Source organism: Sipha flava, unplaced genomic scaffold, assembly GCF_003268045.1.
Source record: "Sipha flava isolate LNK unplaced genomic scaffold, YSA_version1 317_pilon_pilon, whole genome shotgun sequence".
NCBI classification, from domain to species: domain Eukaryota; kingdom Metazoa; phylum Arthropoda; class Insecta; order Hemiptera; family Aphididae; genus Sipha; species Sipha flava.
In genome coordinates, this window is record NW_020272999.1 from 150,357 (window position 1) to 170,934 (window position 20,578).

At 39.1% G+C, this 20,578-nt stretch overlaps 1 protein-coding gene across 1 annotated transcript in view; it reads right to left on the reverse strand.

Moving 5' to 3' along the window:
• LOC112686610 (zinc finger protein 1) overlaps positions 1–20,578 on the reverse strand; it is a 174,764-nt gene that overhangs the window by 65,433 nt on the left and 88,753 nt on the right. Inside the window, exons 2-3 of the mRNA XM_025558981.1 lie at positions 11,902–12,092; positions 10,423–10,546 (exon numbers count right to left, since the gene is read on the reverse strand). Coding sequence (XP_025414766.1) covers positions 10,423–10,546; positions 11,902–12,092 — 315 coding nt within the window. The remainder of the gene's footprint in view (positions 1–10,422; positions 10,547–11,901; positions 12,093–20,578) is intronic.

The following is a 20,578-nucleotide window of genomic DNA, read 5'->3' on the forward strand; positions in this document are numbered from 1 at the left end:
GGATATTATGGTTCTTTTGGCTGAAATCCATCATCTCAGAACGATAAATTTACCAAAACTCCCAGTAAAAAATATAGGCAATCGTTACTATCGTTGTTACCGCAGAAAATAAATTCTGTTATGAATATTTTTTCTCCGAAGACAGTCTTTTAATACACACTAAAATAGTTTTTATAATGTTGCAAAAATCGTATTTCCATCGTCGATGGTGTCAAAAGAATATTACCTTATGAATGTTTTTAGGTATATATATATAAAAGTTTTGTCCTACATTTTCATATTTCTGTATAGTTCTTCGAAAAAACTAAAAAAAAACATAATAATAATAAAACTGTTCATGGTTAGTAATAAATTAGGTGATAAAAATTTGTAATATTATTATACAAATAAATTGTTCGAAAATTCATGACAATACTCATGGTTGTGATGTCTAACCTCATCTATTGAAAAAATATTTTCTTTTTAATTAAATATTTATTTTAAACTCATTTAAATTAATTTAATAAAAAAAAGAAAAAAAAATTGCGACAAAGACAAAATAACTTACTATTATTATTATTTATTACTTATTATTTGTGTAATATATCATTATGCATACACTACACAGTACACACATTGCCATATACTTAGATCGAACGTTTAAAACATAATTCAACATTAAGACACTTGTAGGTAAAAAAAAATCATATATATATATATATACATACGCACACATGAAAAAGTCGTCTAAAAGCTTTGGCGTGGCTAAATCGCAAAGCATTTGTCTCAATACACCGCAAAGACGTGAGGGGGTGTGTCTCGAGATAACTCGACTTTAATCACGACTTATGGCCCGTTTACAATCAACGCGGATTTTCCCGGGCACCGTAGCCAACCAGCATACGCGTGCACCTCTGTTTTAACAAAAATCGAGTTTTCCATTCAGCTAGACGATTTGTTCCCTTAACAAAATAGAAGAAAATAAAAAGGAAAAACAACTAGGGAGAAAAAAGAAAGGTTTTCCCGCAATTTATCACATAATTTACTTCTTTTTTCTACCTCTGCAGGGACCTACAAGTCGTATATCAAACCCGAGGTACCCGCCTTCGGTACGATTAATACTTTTAGACCTCTTGAAATAAGGTTAGGACTTCGTCTTTTAGACGCCATATACTTAACCAAGGTTTTTTCGTCGTCTATGTTTTTTTTTCAACTTCTTACTGCTACAATATTTGCAGCCGCTGCCACCACCACCACCACCACCATCTCCATCATCTCTACCATTACTACCACCACTACTTCTATACCCTACGTCCTTTCCGAGTAACCCGTCGGTTTTTGTTTTAAACGCATTATCTACACAACAGCATTATATCGCCACTGATGAGCAATCCCATCAATCAATTCCATGGTTCTCCTGATGCTCGCGTTAATTACTCATTCTGCACCTTTGAAAAACAAAAATTTTGCAGCTCCCCCGGTATTAGATCCTTGGGGACAGTGCGCTAATTAGTGCATACTCCAACATTTCTACTCTCCCTTTCAGATAATATTCTTTAGGGTCACGCCAAGGACTAAAAATCACCCTCAAAACATTCTTATACAAACAAAGCAAATCACTTTCAGTAGTAGTAACTCGAAAATTAACGATCTTACAACATTCATTCTAATAAATGCTCAAAACACTCGTACTCAAAGTTCTACACGTCATATCAAATAATCAAAATATTTATTAATGACTATATAATTGAAAAAAAAATCGAACAACAATACATATTATATTGAATTATGTACTAAATATTATATTTTTTTTTAAAACACAAATGTTAGAATAATCGGTTCATATAAATTATTTAACTAATGAATACTTTCATTTTAAATAAAAAATTAAATTTTTTATTTATTTAATGTAATTCTAATACTTATGTTATTATTTAATTAAATTACTATTAATTAAAATAACCTATTAAACGATTTAATAAAAAACATTTATTCAATTAGTTTTGATAACACAGTTTTATAAGAAAATATTGCGTAACGCAGAAAAAAGTAATTTTATTATTTTAGTGTTTGAAGAATTATTATACATACAACATAATTAAATCATATCACAAACAATTATTGGTTTATCACAAACAACTTCATACAAATTGAATATATCGATTATATTATAATAGTAACTTCTCAATATTGTTAAAGTTTTATTCAAGTTTCAGGATATTTTATTGGTATTTGTAGGTAAAACAGGTTTTCAACAAATCCTTCTACCCGCATTCCTTAGCCAAACTAACAGTATTTTAGGTGGAGTTTCCACCTAAGAGCGGAGAAACATTCAAAGAAACTTAGGCGTCGAGCTCGCGATCTCCACTAAGTTTAATTTCGTGTATCTAATAACCGAAATACCTTAATGCAGGAATCCCGATCCGCTTTCTCACTCTGCATTACACACTTAATAGCCGTTGTACTTCAGAACTCTTGACCGTCTTTCAGGGAGAAGGGAAGGGAGACATGTACTCGAGGATCGTTTAATTTAATTAAACTGGACCCTTGAAAGGACTTGTTCTTGTAAGCCCTGAATTCCTGAAGAGGTTTCCCGGGTAAAGGGGATTCTAATTTTTTTGTTCGCTTTTCCACTCCACCGCTGTTTCAACACTGTATTTGTGTATAATAATATATTTTTTTAAAAAGCCCCGCAGTAATAATTTCAATAATGAATGTACTTTAAAAACGATGGCACATTGAAGTTTTAAAACGACTTAGTCAATCAGTCAAATTAGTCACACTTTCGAATAATCAACACTACTGATTGCCTGCATATTATTATTATTATTATTATTATTATAATTTTTTGTTTCTATAAAAACAACATTAAATCTCTCTGAACTGTGTTTTCCCACGTAGAGTTCTACTATTTTACGTTCCTTTCACAAGAATAATTATATTTCTTTTGTTTTGAAATTAGATTTGCCGGAATGGAATTAATTAGACGGCCGTCGCTTCTACCACTGCACCCTTCCAGTGTATTTTTCGAAACAACCCTTTTCCTTGACCTTACCGCCCGCGCTCGAAATCCAGCTCAACTTTCTTGGAAGCTCAATTAAGTCTTTCCGTAAATAAAACACGCCGTATTTCCATTTCTATTAAGTTTTCTCTTATTAAATATTCGAGATAATTTATCAACTCACCCCCTATTCTGAACATTTCACAGGAGCCCGCGAAATTAATTAACGATTGCAATATTTTGACTTTTAAATATAAAACTCGACCCAAACGTCGTACGCTTTGCAATAAAATCAAACATTCTAAAAATTGGTTATCTTTTTATTTACTTATAAAAATTTATACACTTATCATTATTATTATTATTATTATTATTCTCAAAGATTTGAGTGTCGTGTGCGAAAGTAAATGACTCGTACATTTTCGGCTATGAATTATTCATAAATTGCTAACCCTAGACAAAGGTAAAAAGCCGACGAACCACAAGAATCTGGGTAAGATATTTCGTCGTGATAGGGTCGACGAATGGAGAGAGCAGTAGATGATGATGATGATGGTGAAAAATAATAACGACCCCCGAAGAAAATCCGGACGACCAAGAGAAGAAATGGCCCATGACTTTCGCCGGGGTTTAAAGACCCGGAATATTATTATTTACCCCGTGGAGCTTAATGTTTTTCCACTTCGTCCCCAGTCACGGAGATCCATTGTTAAGTACTCGAGGCGTGTCTCGCAAAAAGAAAAAAAAACCACCCCGACAAGTGTAAAGATTTGTTTGACATGAAGAAGATCGCTATTTGTAACCGGTAAAAAATCCACGCCAACAACGTCTACTGATTTTTTTTAACACGAGGAGTTTTACATTCGTTTTTTTACCATAAACACGTTGAAGATTACAAAAGTTACTTTTAAAACAAAGAAATATTTTATTAAACTATACAAAAATGTATAAGCCATTATTAATTAGTTATTAATGATAGCTAACTAAACATTTTAACTTTTATGTTAAAATGTGTACAGTAAAAAGGTGAAAGTCAACATGTTCATATCAATCGAATATTATAATATAAAAAAAAAAATCGAAACTCATTCTAAATTACGTTGATACATTATTCGACATAATTAATAAGATGTTATGTTTATGTTTTTAAATACTCGAGGTTTAAAAATCAAAAACGAATGAGAAATTTATAGTTTCAGCGTGGTAGAGAAATAGAAACCGAGATTCCCGAAATAACAATAATTTTGTAAGATCACGTATAACATAGGAATAAGGAACGTGAAGCAATCTGCTGTGGATTTCTAGAATCGTGCACACACAAGTCTTGGTGTCAGCAGCCATGGCCAGAGACGGAAAATGTCTTTTGAAAAGCTCTCTTTGCCGGAAATGTAAATCCGACGCAAAGGACTACCACGTACACAAAAAGGTCGTCTGCCAGCCAACCGACCAACCAACCCCTTCGCCCTGTTGTTCTCCACTACCGCGACCGAGCGGTGGCCCGGAGGTATAAAGTTGTGCGCGTACAGAGCCGAAAAGGCCACCGGGCATCCGTTACGCGTTCGTAAGATGGGCACAGCGGCAGCAGCGGGAGCAGTACGCGTATAAGGTTAACCGCAAACGGAAGTTTACGTCTTGGCGGCGGACGACAAGTTCTGTTCGCGTGTGCGTGCATGTATACGTACAGTTTGTACGCGCGCACATACGCGCGCGTGTGTGTGTGTGTGTGTGTGTACGGATACACGCGGCGTGTGAGTGGGTGTGCGCGCGCGCGCCTTTTCCCATTTGATTTACGGATTCAAGTTTAAATTGCGATTGTATTCCATTCCACCAAGACCGCGTATATAGTGGTGTACAGCAGCCGCCGGACCTTATATACATCCCTTTCGGTGAGTGAGGGAGAGAACGGGATACGATGAGAAAGAGGATAAGAGAGTAAGAGAGACGACGAGGTGGAGACACGTGCTTTGTTTTGGGAGGCCGAGACCGAGACTAAGACGACTACTACTACTGCGACGACAACGACGACGACAACGTTAATGGTTTCACCCGTTTCTCTCTGACCGACCTAAACTCCGTGCACAGCTACGAACACATACGCATTACCAACACTGCGGTCGCACCGCTCGGGGATCTTTATTTGAAACTTCGGTCCACCGCATAGTCCAAGTCCTGCAAGAGGCTGGCGGGAGCGCGCGCACTCGAGGTGGATGTCGACGACGACGACTTTCGGGTTAATTTGATAACGGCACATTAAAACTACATTTCCTGACCGACGGCTGGAAGAGACTGTAGCGCGCGCACCGCACTTCCTTCTCCGGTGCGTAAGAGCTGGGCGCGGAAGGGACTGAGGTTTCCTGCGGTATACGGCGGCGACGACGACTACGACGGCAGCGGCGTCGTGTACGCCCGAAGAGATTACAATAATTGAAAACGTGTATATAATATAAGGGTTTACCGTGCGCAGCACGCGGAGAGGTTCTTACTCGTATACTTTACGGCCGTCGACTGCTGTAATATATATATATGCACGTACATATACATTGCTGTCTCGGTGGAGAGCGTATTACGCCCGAGTAATAATCATTAACCTAACTGTTCGCGGTTGAATGTATTATCATTATCATTATTATTATTATTATTATTGCTATTATGATAACACTCGTACAGTCGTGTACACTACAAGACCAACTTTGGTTTGAGACGAGAAAACGCAATCGTGTACACGAATCGTATTGCGTACGGGCACGAACCTCTTGGACCGGCGGACATCGGTCCGGAAAGTTTGGCAGATTTTACGATTAGTTTCGCGGTCGACGTGGTCGAAGGCAATGTGAAGCGCATGAGGTCGCAGCTGTCGACCAGCGTCCGGGCCGGCCATAACCTAACTGGACCTGCGACGACGAACGGGAAACCGCGACGAAGAGCCCGGGACCAGGTTGACGGCATGGTAAGGGACCGAGTGTGACAATCGACGTGCACGCGAAGCGATACGTACACCATGGTCGGCAGGTCGAGGGAGGGTTACGGTTTTTCTGGAACAAAAGTCAATTAAAAACCGTTCCCGTCGTTACGAGGGTACGAGGCCGCGCGCGGCCTCATCTCAATCGTGTACAACAACAGCGCAATACAAGTATATACGTGCAGCGCGGCGGTGCGGTACACGGGGACGGAATTACTGAAGGCGCCGGACCGGCGGCGCACTTTGGCCTCAGCCGGATTACTTTTCTTTTCTTATTCGTACGTACGTATATATATATATATATATATATACATTTATATACGTATATATCTCGTCGGTTTTTTTTTTTTTTTTTTGTTGCCCCTCACATTTTCTCTACTCTTCACTTATTATTTTCTCTCCTTTCAAACGGAAAAAGGTTCTCTCGCTTTCTCCTATTTCTTTTTTTTCCTTTATTTTCTTTTCTTTTTTTTCTCTTTTCTCTTTTTTTTTTACCATAAGAAACGGACAAAGTATTATTCAGCGCATAAACTTGTTGGATTCGCACCCACACGCATACAAAACACAACACCACATCGATGTCCTCTATACACACCATACACACATTATATTTCACGCGCGCGCGCGCCAACTTTTGATTAAAAACTTTCGGGATCTTCTTTTCTTTTTTTTTATTGCTCTAAAACACGATACAAGTAAAAGAGTTGAACGCGGACAACGAGAAGGGCCTCGAGGGCGTATTATTTTAGCGGGAAAAACTTTATGGAGTAAGGAGTATACGGAGGTCAAACGAATCGGTCGGGAGGTGATTTATAATGACAGTTGTAAAGTTAATTTAAGTTCATATTCCAGTCAAAGAAGACGTAATTATAATACTTCTTTTTTAAAGTGAACAACCGTTAACCATCCTTTATTAGATTAAATTAAAAAAAAAAAAAGTTTATATTTTAATAACAGGCTCGGTGGTTAATATTTATTAGCCTTTATTATAATTTGTTTTCAAACGTTATGACCCTTTTATCAGTGAGAATTATATGTACGTGCATTTAAGTAAGCACTTACTTACAACTATATTTTACATTTTTTTTTTAATACCATCTCTTTAAATAAATTATTTTAATCGTTATATGAATGGATGTTTTTTTACACTGCCGGATTTATCACGACTAATAGTAGTACGGCAGGATCATTAAAAAAATTATTTAATTACTTAAGTCATCATTGTTAACGTTACAACCAGTCAAGCTCAATTTGCTTGGTAAAATTTAAACTAATAACGGCCGTCGACGAGGATGGCCACCACCCAAACGTATATATGGCAGCGATGTCATGTTTAATATCAATCACGTGAATACATTATAATGCAAGACCGTCACACTATCATCAATGTAAAATTTGATAAGATATTTTATTATATATATTTTTTTTTTTTTGAAATTCTTCCAAAATCAAAATTAACAATCGAAACGGGGATGTTTGGAGTTGACGAATGATAATAACAGGCAAATAGGTTTCGAACAGATGACATGGATTATATCAATTTCCACGTGAAAATCGCACGCGCCCGTCCTTTAAGTGTGAGCGTTTATGACCATAACTGTCCTCGACGTAACACGCATAAACTAATAATAGTGGAGTCGCGCAGAAAAAGAGCGTTTGGCACAATTACAAAACCGTAAAAATAAGAAGAAAAAATAATCATCAAGCGCTTTGCCGCACCTTATTAGTGCGGCGATAGAGAAGAACGAACGTCTATCGTGAACAAGGAGTAGTAATAGAAAAAGACTATTGCCAGAAAGTTCTACAGATCGCGGCGCTCGTAAATATCCGACCGGCCCATTCTAGCGCCGTGGACATGAAATATTCAAACATAACCAGTTGCGATATATTATATTATACATTATACGTACAGTGCATACTAGATGGTGTTGTGTACGGCGCTGTTAAACTCGGCAGCACAAATAATATATATGTATGCTTTTATCATACGTATATTCCGATACACAAATATAATCACTCAATCTTAACTGCAAATGGAAGAAGACACCCTTCTATTACGGCCATTTGTTTAGCGTTTTTATTGTCTAAACGCAATATATTTATATATATACGATACACAGTGCATGCAGTATATACGTCGCGTCTTCGCGTCGCAGTACTGCTCTCTCGGTGCGCGAAAAATTATTGGCCAGGCCATGCCAAAAACCGGAACGATATTGTCCGGCGTGGAGGGATCGGTGCCGATAACGGCGACGGCAAGGACGAGATACAAAAAATCTAGAAAAAAAAACCAATAAAGGCAAACACGACGGAAAGAGAATACGCCTACCATCGCGGGCGCGCATTTCGCGTTTGGCAAAGACTGATGCGACGACCGTTGCAGTCTGGACTCGTTCGGACCAATAAAAATGATTTACGAAATCGGGACGAACGGTTATAAAATGCGACCTTTTGGCAGAGCTCTTGTGATCCGGAAACTCTGACTAAAAGCCGGTCCGCGACGCGGGGGCCTTAAAAATTAATTTTCACCCTCCTCTGCCCACGCAGCACACGCTCCGTATACACGCCGTACGGCACACTGCAGGACAACCAGGACGATTTCCTGCGTCTATCTATCATTGGTGCGCGCGTATAGAGACGCGTACGAGAGACTACAATACATGTATAGGGGTTTTATCTGCTGATTCACCTCCGGTTACCGTTCCGCAGGCGAACAATCGCGCGAAGGGGATCGTTAAGCACAGAAGCCAACCCCTAAATATACACACGCACACTGACACCGCACCACACGCAGTCTAAGTGTTCCCTAGATTGTTTTGGCCGAGATTGACCGACTGGGTTGCTCCCGTAACAAGGTTCGACGAGTGGGCAACGGTAATGATCCTATTTTACAACGCAGTCCTCGCGCTAACCCAAAATGTTTACACGCAAGACGCCACGACGCATCGTTGTCGATGTCGTTGTTGTTGTTCGCTGGCCCAACAGAGGGTCGCGATGACCGCAACACGGTTCGAAAACGGTTTCAAACGTGTACCGTGTGTAACGGATGTGTCCCCGGGGACATTTCTCGTCGCGCTCACCGCCAAATCTACACCGGAGATTTTGATTAAAAGTGTATGACGGAAAGTATATAAAAATTTGCTGGCACAATACGAGTATGCGTATACACACATACACACACACATATATATTACGTAAAACGCCCGCCGCTGTTTTACGCCCGCCGCTATTTTTATATTCGATAAGAAAATTAAATAATAAAAAGGAAAAAGAAAACGATGCGAAAATGTTTAGCGTTGCTGTACGGCCGATTCCTGGAGTTTGTACTACCCGTAAAAAAAGAACGTATTTATTTATTTATTTATTTTTTTTTTTTTACTATCGGCAATAAAATGTGTTGGACGATAATCTTGCTGGAGAAGTCAAATCGCCGTGCGGTCGCGCGTTTATTTTTATGACGTCATCTTTGTCATTGGGGCCTAATGGAAAATTGGGCGTGGTATTTTTTTCCCCGATATATTGTATTATACACTACGACGACGACGACGACAATAATAATATAATAACGGGCAAGCGTAGCTGTATGCCGCCAAAGGCGATATGATGGTTATACTTGGATGGGTCACCACCACTGTTATACACTCGCAGATTATTACATTTTGTAGTTCACCTCAATCCGAAGAGATTATATCCTTGTGCAGCGTTTATACTGTTCGGGGCACAAATGATTGGATTGTTTTTATTAAATCTCTTACGAAATTATATTTGATATCAACTGAAAACGTGTTTCATTTTTACGTTTGTATATACATGTATATGTATAAGAAAAATGGGTGTTTTTCATTTTAGCATTAGGTTAAACTCTGCAGCATAAAAAACTATATGCTAGTATTAAAACTAAATAGTTTGCTAACGAAATATTGTCAACGTTAATTTTTTAGTATTAAAAAATTTCGTGTTGTATTTAATTTTAGTCTTACTAATTTTTGTGCAAACTTTATCGCTACGTAAAACTTTAAATACACACATCAAAAAACTATAGTAAGATTTTACTGAGGAGGCTCCGAAGAGAATTTTTGAGTGGTTTTCATAAGGAAAAATAAACGTTAATCGCTCCGGAACTGTGTTGTCCTTTGTCCTTCGGAACGTCTAAGTACTTCAGTCATTTTATTAATCGGCACTCATTTAAACGTCGACTTTTAATTAGCCGTAAACTTCGGATAAAATGATCCACCTATAGAGGGTATATAAGACAGAAAGAGAACATCCCCCCCCTTTCGGTCTTAAACTTTCTGAAGTATACACTTTGACTTTTGGAGATAATAATTCACTTGGTGAGCACTGACTTTTCCAGAGGGTAAAGAGACTAAAAAACCTTTCACCCGCCGCTTAATTGCTAAGCATTAATATCGAAAGGAGTTTTTTGGAACTATAATTTATAAATTATACGGAATTATTAAACGGTAAAAGCGTAACTCCTTACCTTTGTCGCAGTCTTTTCTTGCCATCTCTCCTTCGTCGTCTCTAACAGCATCTGCACCATCCTCTTCGTCATTAGCTGCCATGTCTTCTTCATCCTCTCTACTCGTCGAATCTTCGTTCGCTGACTAAACATCACAAACATTTAATTTTTAACACTACGTCAAATTCGAATAAAAACAATGAATTCTTTAAAAACAATTTACTGTATAGTTATAATTAAAACCCATATAAATTATAATAAAAAACAATAATAACCCATTGAAGATTCAAATAATTAAAATAAAAAATGTTCAGCCAATAAGTTAGTATTCAAATTTGATAATTAAATTTAATCATTTATGAATATAATTACTCATAATTGTAGAGCGCAGATGTACTTAACCACCTTCCTTAAATTTTAGAAATAATAATTGAACAATTTTAAAATATTTTCAATAACTTTTGGTATAAAACAAAAAAATAAATAAAGTAAAAATAATATATATATATATATATATATATATATATATATATACATTAACAGTATCTATTAGTACAATTAAATGAAATAACAGTATAAAATTACTTTGAGCTAATTACTAATTAAAACAAATAATACAACCTTTACTTTTTAAATCATTATTATGATAGGCACTCAAGCGTTTGATTTTACCAATATATTTCAAACAAAAATAGGTTAAAAAAAAATCATTAAAGAATCAAATAAGTACACTATTTTTTTTGAGAAAAAAAGTTTAAATAATCATAAAATGTTTACATTATAATTTTAAAAACTGGTTCTTCCGTAGTACCTAGTTTCTACAAAATCATACTATATTTTTAATGTTAACTCGATCAAGTAATAAATGTACACAAGTGGTGATACAGGGAAAATAAATCACAATTTTTTCAAAGACTATAAGAAATAAATATATGATTTCATATTTTCCATTATTTAAAGGTAAAAAAATAGGTGTAGATCAATTCACTTATATATAAATCGTAAAGTTGATCTATAAAAATAAACTACTTAACGAAAAGTGTTAAGTAAAAACATCATTAATTTACCCTACATATTTGATTTCAATTTATTTTGAGTGTAATAAATATGTACTTTATTGCTGTTTACAGTTTACTTATTTAAGAACATTATTTTACTTAGGGTCTTTAAGAGGGTTAGGGTGTTATTTCCTGGGTCTTAATAGAAATATTACTTTTACGAGTGTAGTGTAAATATTTTAATGTTAACGGTGATGTTTTTAAAAATCCTGGCATTCCACAAATTATTTACATCATATTTGTATGAAACATGCTGATTATATGTATATACGCTTGATTTAAAACAAATCATGCTGTTTTTTAAAAATGATATTAGATTCAATATCTGTTATTGTTTTTACCAATGACCTAAAGAATATTTCATTTGGACAGTAATGGAATTGAAAATCCATCCAAAACTATTGAATATTACATGATCAATTTTTAGTCTTTTTTCGTTTACCGTGGAAGAATCTTTAGTATCTTCGAGTAGTTGACTGTCTTCGTCGAATCGTTGTTTGGTATTGGTGTCGACTGAGAGCAATGGTTGATGATTGTGGTTGGTGTCTGGGTTGATGATAATTTCGTCATCTTGTTCCGCACATAGAGTCATCTCCTGATAGTGGTCTACGATGTCACAATCGATGTTTTCCACTGTGGAAAATAATAAGAAACATTTCATGAGTATTTGTACATATACACATATATGTGAAAATAAAAGTATAGAAAAACGAAAACTAATCTTTAATCATCCCGAAACACTTTTATAGGTTATTACTCGAAAACGGTTCAGATAAATAGCTCTGATACCCGGTTAGTAGGGGTGACGGCAACGGCGGCGGTCGCAATAAAAAGAAAAAGCGAAATCGTCGTCGTACGCTTTAACTATACGCACATAAATCATATTTTAAATTAGTAACGGAGACGAATGGAGAGGGACTGGAATTTATGAGCCTTTTCATCGCGAGGTCCACCTATTCGGAGGTCCCCCTTCCACTACAGTTGCATCCCGCAGGAGCAGTCCGAAAAACTCTTTTGGTACATTAAGTTAAGTGACCCTCACCACGACGACGACGACGACGACTACAACAACTACCACCGCTATTATAACTATTTCTGCTGCACGGGGCTCATCCGTCGTTTTGGCGACGATATTTCATACACTTTAGTGTGTTTTGTCGTAATAAATAAATACGCATTATATATATTATATACATATGTAGTCGAAACGACAAATTATATTACGACGAGAAAAGAGGAGGCTGTACACACATTTATTGACAGGCCATATCCACGCACATATAAGCAAAGAATAAACAGGACGATGATTTTTCACCAGGCGTAAGAGCATTTTTTTTCCTTCCTTACCGACAATACACCTGGAAATGCCGTTAAGCAATACTTCGGGTGGCGGAGCATTATGCAGTCCGATTACACAACCCCGTCGCACCCCGATAGAACGTTACAATGAACGATATTTTACGGACGTGGTTTGGCCTGCCGGCGATCGGAAGGCACCGGCTACGGCAGAGCGCCGTGTCGTCGTGTACCGATCGCGCGACATGTGCCGCTGATGAGCGCAGTAATTAAGTCCGGTAGGTATTGAAAGGGTTCCCGTTTTGTGCGCGCGATGGCAGGAAACGAGGCCGTGGTCGCGCGGAAGGGCTCCCCGTCGAATTAGCAATCATGTCAATCCATCCGAAACCAATCAACCCCATGCGCCGTTGTTTTTCTTCCCTGCCCCCACGCGACGGCCGTACACATACACGCATACGGCGCTCGCACACTAATGACACATGACACCAGATGGCTTCCCCTTACCCCCGTCCCCATGCCCCCAGGAAATAACCGCTATAATCACATGTATTGCTCTCCGTCTACTCTCTGTCGCCCACTACGCTCGTACATTGCTCAGTGCTCCGCGACCGTTTTTATCCGAACGCAATCTATGCACTACCACCACCGTGGTGACCGTGGTGACCGCGGTAGGGTGAGCGGGGCGTAACCGAGGTTGAGGTTGACGGCCGGAGCGGATACCTTACAAGAGGTCACCTATTTCGGCCCGTCCGGTGACCGCGTCACTCGCATATATCTGTGCTCTTAAGCACGTGTCCGATCGCTACCGAAATCGCGTACGCAGCATAATACACTATTATGCGACGATAGTAACTTTTTCTGTAATATAATTTAATATTATGCATACTGCACGGCATACGCAACCTCCCATATATATATATACGTAAATAGTGCTGCGAGGGCCGAGGAGATGGACGTATATGTAAAAAATATGAAATAAATAAAAAAAGTTCGCGATTTGACATCATTTGATGTGATTTCCACGCAAATACATACACAAAAGTTGTGCGGAGGATTTGACATTAGGTCGGCATTGTGCGCGAGTTAGATTCGGACGCGAATAATAATAATAATAATAAATAGATGTGCGACCGGGTTATGTATATGTGTGTACACGTATATAGACGTGTGGCGGCACCGCCACATATGTATGTTTATACTCGTATATATATAAATATAAGTCGAAAACGCGATTGTCGTCGGCGGGAGGTGAAGGACAGACGAGAGAGGGTCCGACTGCAAAAACTTTCCTTTAGAATATATAAATAAAAAAAAAGGTTAGGGGAAAAAACATCGTTTATTGTGTCAGATTTTTTACGCCCTCGCCGATTGAACTGTACGCACGGAAATAAAAAAAAATAAAAATAAAAATAAAAAGAACAATGTGCGATGTACATACAAATATAGTAATATGTAGAACGGCGAGTATATGTACCTATATGTAAAACCAAATACCGGCGATGGACAATGGCTGACGGCATCAGTCGGTGCGGTATTATTGTGTTTTGGGTGTATATAATTGTGTATGTATACGTATTATGTCACAGTATCGTCGTAATTTCTCGTCTGCGACTTATGCTGCCGCTAAACAACAAAACGTGTGACGCTAATCGTGCGGGATGAGCGTGAACAAAAAATTAAAAGTTAAAAATAAAAACATGCGCCCGCGCACAAATTAAGTCTCACCCCCCCCCCCCCCCCCCCCCCCCCCCCCCCGCACTAGCCCCCCCCCCCCCCCCCCCCCCGGTGAAAAATTGCTCCATCGGAGTAGAATAACCGTTTGTTTCATTTTCGTTTTTTTTGTTTTCGAAATTTATTTGTTCGCCGCCACCGTCATGCGTGTATATAAATTACACGTGTTTACGTACGCTCGTCCGTCGTTATTATGTCACTAGTGCGAATACGTGTACTGTATAATAATAATAAATTTAAAAAAAACTAGAAAAAAATCCACCCTTCGGATGAACATTTTGCGATGATATCGCCGCCGCCGCATTGTAAAACGTTTGAAACGCGGACAAAAATTAAAACGAATACGTGTGGAGAATGTGTAAAACGTCATGACAAACGGGAAAATGCAAACAGGATAGCAACGGTACCGCGTGGTAATATAATTGAATTATCGCGATCGGTTATGATATACATATTATTGTTATCATTGTAGGATATAATGCGCACATATACGTAGTACAATACATTGTTACGCGTATATCTTTTTTTGGACTTATTCCGGTCAAATCAAGTGAAACCATCTCATGGAATATATGGCTCCCGACTACCAAAGGAAAGAATAGCTGCGTTTCTTACGCACAGTTATATTGAAAATAAGTTAAACATCTAAGAGAGCTAAAAATAGTAATGGTTTTACAACTCTATCAAATCTTTGCATTCAAATCACTGTTCCTTCCCAACATTATAATTTTCCACATTCTCTCCGTGTGTTCGAGTGAAGGGATTTCCGGGTTCAAATTCTCCATGAATTCTATATTTACAGAAACGACTCACAAGTGTCTCGTATTTTCGAATTCAACATTAAACGTGTAGAATACGTACCATACTACTGTAACAATTGACGTTACATTACATTAACGGACCTTAATAGTATAAAGCGTATTGTTTATAAATGTATTATAAGTAACAAGTTCAATGTTTGAGACAAATCATTGAACATTTCTATTTATAAAAGGTGCAATATCATCATACAACTCCTAAACTTTAAGTATATTCGCCCCTTTAGGACCCTTCGATTTCCATTTTTAGTTGTTGGGTACACCTTACGCGTAAGGTAAACACGTATATCACCGTTACAATAATTACATTTCGAAAATGATTGTAGGTTTTCATTGAGCCAACACTTGGCAAATCTGTAGCAACATAAATTATACAGATATAAAAGAAACCGACCGGATGACATAAATCGATAAGTAACAATAACAATAATGATTATTATTACGCATTTGCGGACGACGTGTGATTCACGATAAATGCCAATATCTCTCTGGTCCGTCCGTGAATCTATCTGAATTGCGTGTATTACGGTGGCGTTGCGATAATCGCCGCATTACGGATTTCGGCTTTCAACGGAATGAAAAACAAACGGACGAAAAACCACGCGTGCCAGAAGGGGGATAACGGTACGCGTATAGTAATAATATTAATAATAAAAATATATAATGTTTTGGCGTGTCAAGGGAATAGAAAAATGTCACGCGGGTAGACGACGGTGTGTATTTTCACCAAACCAAGTGCACGATTCTTCTTTGGGGCCTTTATATTATACATATACGCAAACGCTTTACATGGGAGAACACAAGCGTGCCGTCGCATAAGACCTAAAGATTTTCCCCGGACCAATATCGTTATTGCTGCACATACGCATTATTATCCGTCACCGCTCTTCATAGTCACAGTAACAGTACTAGTGGTTAATGATATATTGTTGTATACATTACGTTATGGATATGTATTTTTAACAAAAATAGGGAGTTAAAGTCGATCGCACGCGCGACGTCGAAAAAAAAAATTAATTGGTACGACGGACACGTGTGATACGGTCAGGTGCTTAGCAGATACGATGGTGCCGACAACAACATATCCATTCCGGAATTTATCATATGTATATTGTAAGTATAAATACGTCGTAAACGTTGTGGAACATTAATGTTATTATTTTTATTGTGTTCAATAATCGCATCGAATTATTATTTACAGCGCACAAGGCAGCACAAGTGTGTGCGTGATGACTGATGGTGTCAATGAAATTATTATTCTCGTGGCAAAAGTCGTAAACAAGCTGACAAGATCACTTTGCGGCGGAAGCATTTTTCATCGCGCCAATACCTATGTATAAATATGTATTTGAATATGTACACGCGCGCAAGCGAATGAAATTATTGACTTTACTATCACGTACGAGATATATCTGATTACGTCAGATTTTTATTTTTTTCATTATTATTATTTTTAACATAGCGTAATTATTACTAGAACACAATCCGTACACAATCCGTTGGTAATTATGTGCACGCTTGTTCTATAGCACGAAAATAATTCGCTTATAAGGAGATAATATTTGCACGCACGTAAGACTTTCGATAAGTTTATTGAATTATACTTGAAAAGTATGAGCATACAAACTAATCGAGTTTTCCTAACCTCTCAGATTCGTTATTCGAGGTACTTAATAATTTATCCGGCAGGAGAACACTTAAATTTAATCAAACGCTTAATATTTATAGCAATTAAGAGAGCGCAGCAACAGGAGGTACTCCGGCGGCAGCGTAAGAGAGAGCGAATGTATACACCTCGTGTATATATAACGTGTATAAATAAATGCTACCCCATCGCCCTTTCGTTACTTTCCGCGAGTCAAAACGAACGGTTTACATTTTTACATATTTTAACTAAACGTTGTGTAGCCCAAAAATATGAACGCGTTTATGTTTCAACATTTCTACTGCCGAGTGTTTAATTAATTTGTACTACGTATATTTTTCGGATGCTCGAGCGGCCGCCGCCACCGCGACGCGCCCTATACTCGGAAGGCGACTGGTGAAACACTGTCGGACGCATTCCGTCAAGTCTTGAGATGTTCATTTTTCGTAAAACAGTTTGTTGCTGGCATTCCCCTAAAAACACCGTTGCCCGTTCATAATTTAACGTCGAACAACGGAATTATGATCATTTATTACTATGCGCGTAGAATACTACGTTCACGTGCAGTGCCCGACGGCAAGACATTAATATGTACGAATTCGGTTTTAAAGGCTCATGTTGTGGGGGAGGGGGTCAACCGACCTGCTTAACATTGATGTGTTTAACGTTTGCGTATCGCTTCCCCGCCGTCGACCGACGAGTGAACTTGTGTATAGGTACGTTGAAACGATTAATGGTTTTTTTTTTCGAGCAAAACCCTGGGCTAGCCCCAGCACTTAAACACGCTACATCGGCATTGCAAAATGCGAGAAAAGTGAAACGTTATAAGAATTACACCGGATGATAAAGTTCGGTAAATCTAAAATATACTACATGCACATGTAACTGAAGCTGGGCCGAAACAATATCGGTTTGAGACGTGGCCGTGCGGCAGATTAAACGCGAAATCCATTACTACGGATTTGGGACACTATACGATGTATGATGGACGGCGAGAATTATTTACCGTACGCCAAACAGCTGAAACTATACGCGCGTGAAAGGGTGAACGAACGAACGCGGCATGTTTTTGCGCGTAGGGGTGTAAGGAGCGAGTAGTGATGACTGCGAGAAATCACTAGACAACGGTCCGGTTGGTCTCGGATGACATATACGCGCGTCGTTGTCGTCGTGATGATGAGGGGGTTGTGAGTTGGGACACGGGGTGGTTTTCCGGAGAGGGAGGAAAGGAGGTGGAAGAAATACGAATAAAAATGTATTATTTCAAAGGATCGGTATCGCGCGCGGGCGGCCGACCAACTGACGGGATAGCGGGCGGTCGAGACACGCGTCTACATTTATATATATATATATTAAATATACGCGCTCGCGGCCGACAGGAGGTCGTTTTTAAGTGGATTACTGTTCCGCTGCCGACTCGGCCGGGGAAAAGCGGGCGTGCGATAATTTGACGGACGGCGTCGGGGATTATCCAGCGATGCGAGATATCCGGGCGAAAAAAAAACCGTCGGCGGCGCGGGAAAAGTCAAAAAGAGACCGCGCGCGCGCGTGCATTAACGTGATTAACAACAATACCAGAAAGAGAGAGAAACCTGCGCCGCTGGACCGCCCTCGTCCCGTCACCGTTGTACGTACATATAATAATAATAATAATAATAGTATACGTACACCCTGCATGTGCGTGCACGGTAATTCGATTGTGTGTGCTCACCGATCGCTTTTATTTATGAATGTACGATTTTCACGGGAGGATACGTCGTGTAATATAATATATTATTATTACGCGAGCGTGTGCGTGAGATTTTTTTTTCCCTCGTCGAATTTCCGATATTCTGGAATATATATATATACACACGTCGAATATATGGAAAACACTATATATTATCGTGGATATCATGGATGCGATCGGTTTATGGCTGGGCGCGCGGGCAACGACAGTGACGACGACGACGAAGCGACGAGAAAGAAAGGAACGAATATCTATTACGGGGCCACGTGGCCGCCGTCGGGTGACGGAAATCCGACGAAAATCGAAGGTTAATTATCATAACAATGGCACGGCACGAGGGCGTGTCATCGTCGTGTGTGTTGCGCCGGGAGGAGAAACGCGTGCGACCTATACGACGATAACGACGTCTATGTGTGCGCGTCTTTTTTTCAAATGGAAGTATCTGCAGCAACAGCGGCCACGAGAAAGGACGGAAAAGGTATATATATATATATATATGTATATGTATACGTATTGTGCTGATGCGCGTGTGTATAGAATTCGGACAGGATGTGTCATCCGGGTGCCGGAAACACCGAAAGTCCTGCGGATTTTGGCTCGGGACAATATGTGTGAGGACCGAAGAAGAAAGCAGAGGGCCTTTTTTCTCCTTTATATCACTAGCGCGCACGCGCACGAGCGCTCCGGATACAACAATAACACCCGAGTGCGGACTACGTATTTATATACTTTATACGACATACATACGAAGGATTTCCAACACAATAATATATAATAATACGAACGATATGAGTTGTTTGGTCGACGACGTCGTACACAGTTGTCATTGTGCTCGTTCGATTTTTCCGAGTAGGAGAGGTCATGGCGACGAACGGCAAAAAACGGCATTGAATTTATGAAGCTAATCCCTTTTTTTCCCAGAGTCGTCGTCGTTATGATTATTATTATTATTATTATTATACTGAACGCGCGTGTGCGCGTGTATCGAGAAACGATGCGAAAAGTGAAAAAAAAATTATATATATATATATGTATAGTAAATCAAAACGTATATACGGTATAGTGACGCGCGGTGAACGGAAAAAAAATACATATTATGGTAATGCGAAACGGGGAGCGACGGCGCTACAGCCAGTCGGCCGGGATGAAAAAATAATAAATCGACACGAGATCTTCGCCCGCGCGCGCACACATTCAACCGTGAGATATTGAAACGAGTAATTTCTATCGCACGCGCTGCTGTCTGTCCCCTGCTAGTGCACTCCCCCCCCATCCCACCGTTCGCCACGACCCGGTTCTCCGCTGTTTTCCGTAAATTATTTTAATAATATCAAATGTAGCGTGCGCGCATACTCCTTTCGGAAGTCGTTGGAACGTGAATAAATTCGTGAAAGAGGAAGTTAACGCCGTTTTATAGTATCGTTATTATTAGCTGCACTTTGCGTGCCGCTATACTGTACAACGCATACTTATATATGTATACGACGTTACGGAGGACGTACGTACTTTGTTATTTTTTTCCGAAAAAAAAATTATCTAACGCGAGGTATACACTAACTGTGATGCGCACTTCAATGTATACGTACGTATGTATATATAGAATACGTATGTTATACGTGTACAACGCACGCGCGTGCTCGCCCGCGCAAACAATATATCGCGTCCGCATACACTAAAGACGGCGGCACTACCGCCGTGGAAGGAGGAAAAAATCCGAATTTTATTACTTCGGCGGTGATGCAGCAGGGAGCGGTCGGCGTGTACTTTTTTTTTTTAATGTTCGGCACTCGAGAAAACAAATCGTTTCGGATTCCGGAAAAGTGCCCTTTTAACCGGGGACCGGATGAGTAATGATGTCTAGGAGGGACAAAAACGCGCGCGCTAGGTCGTACGGACGAGT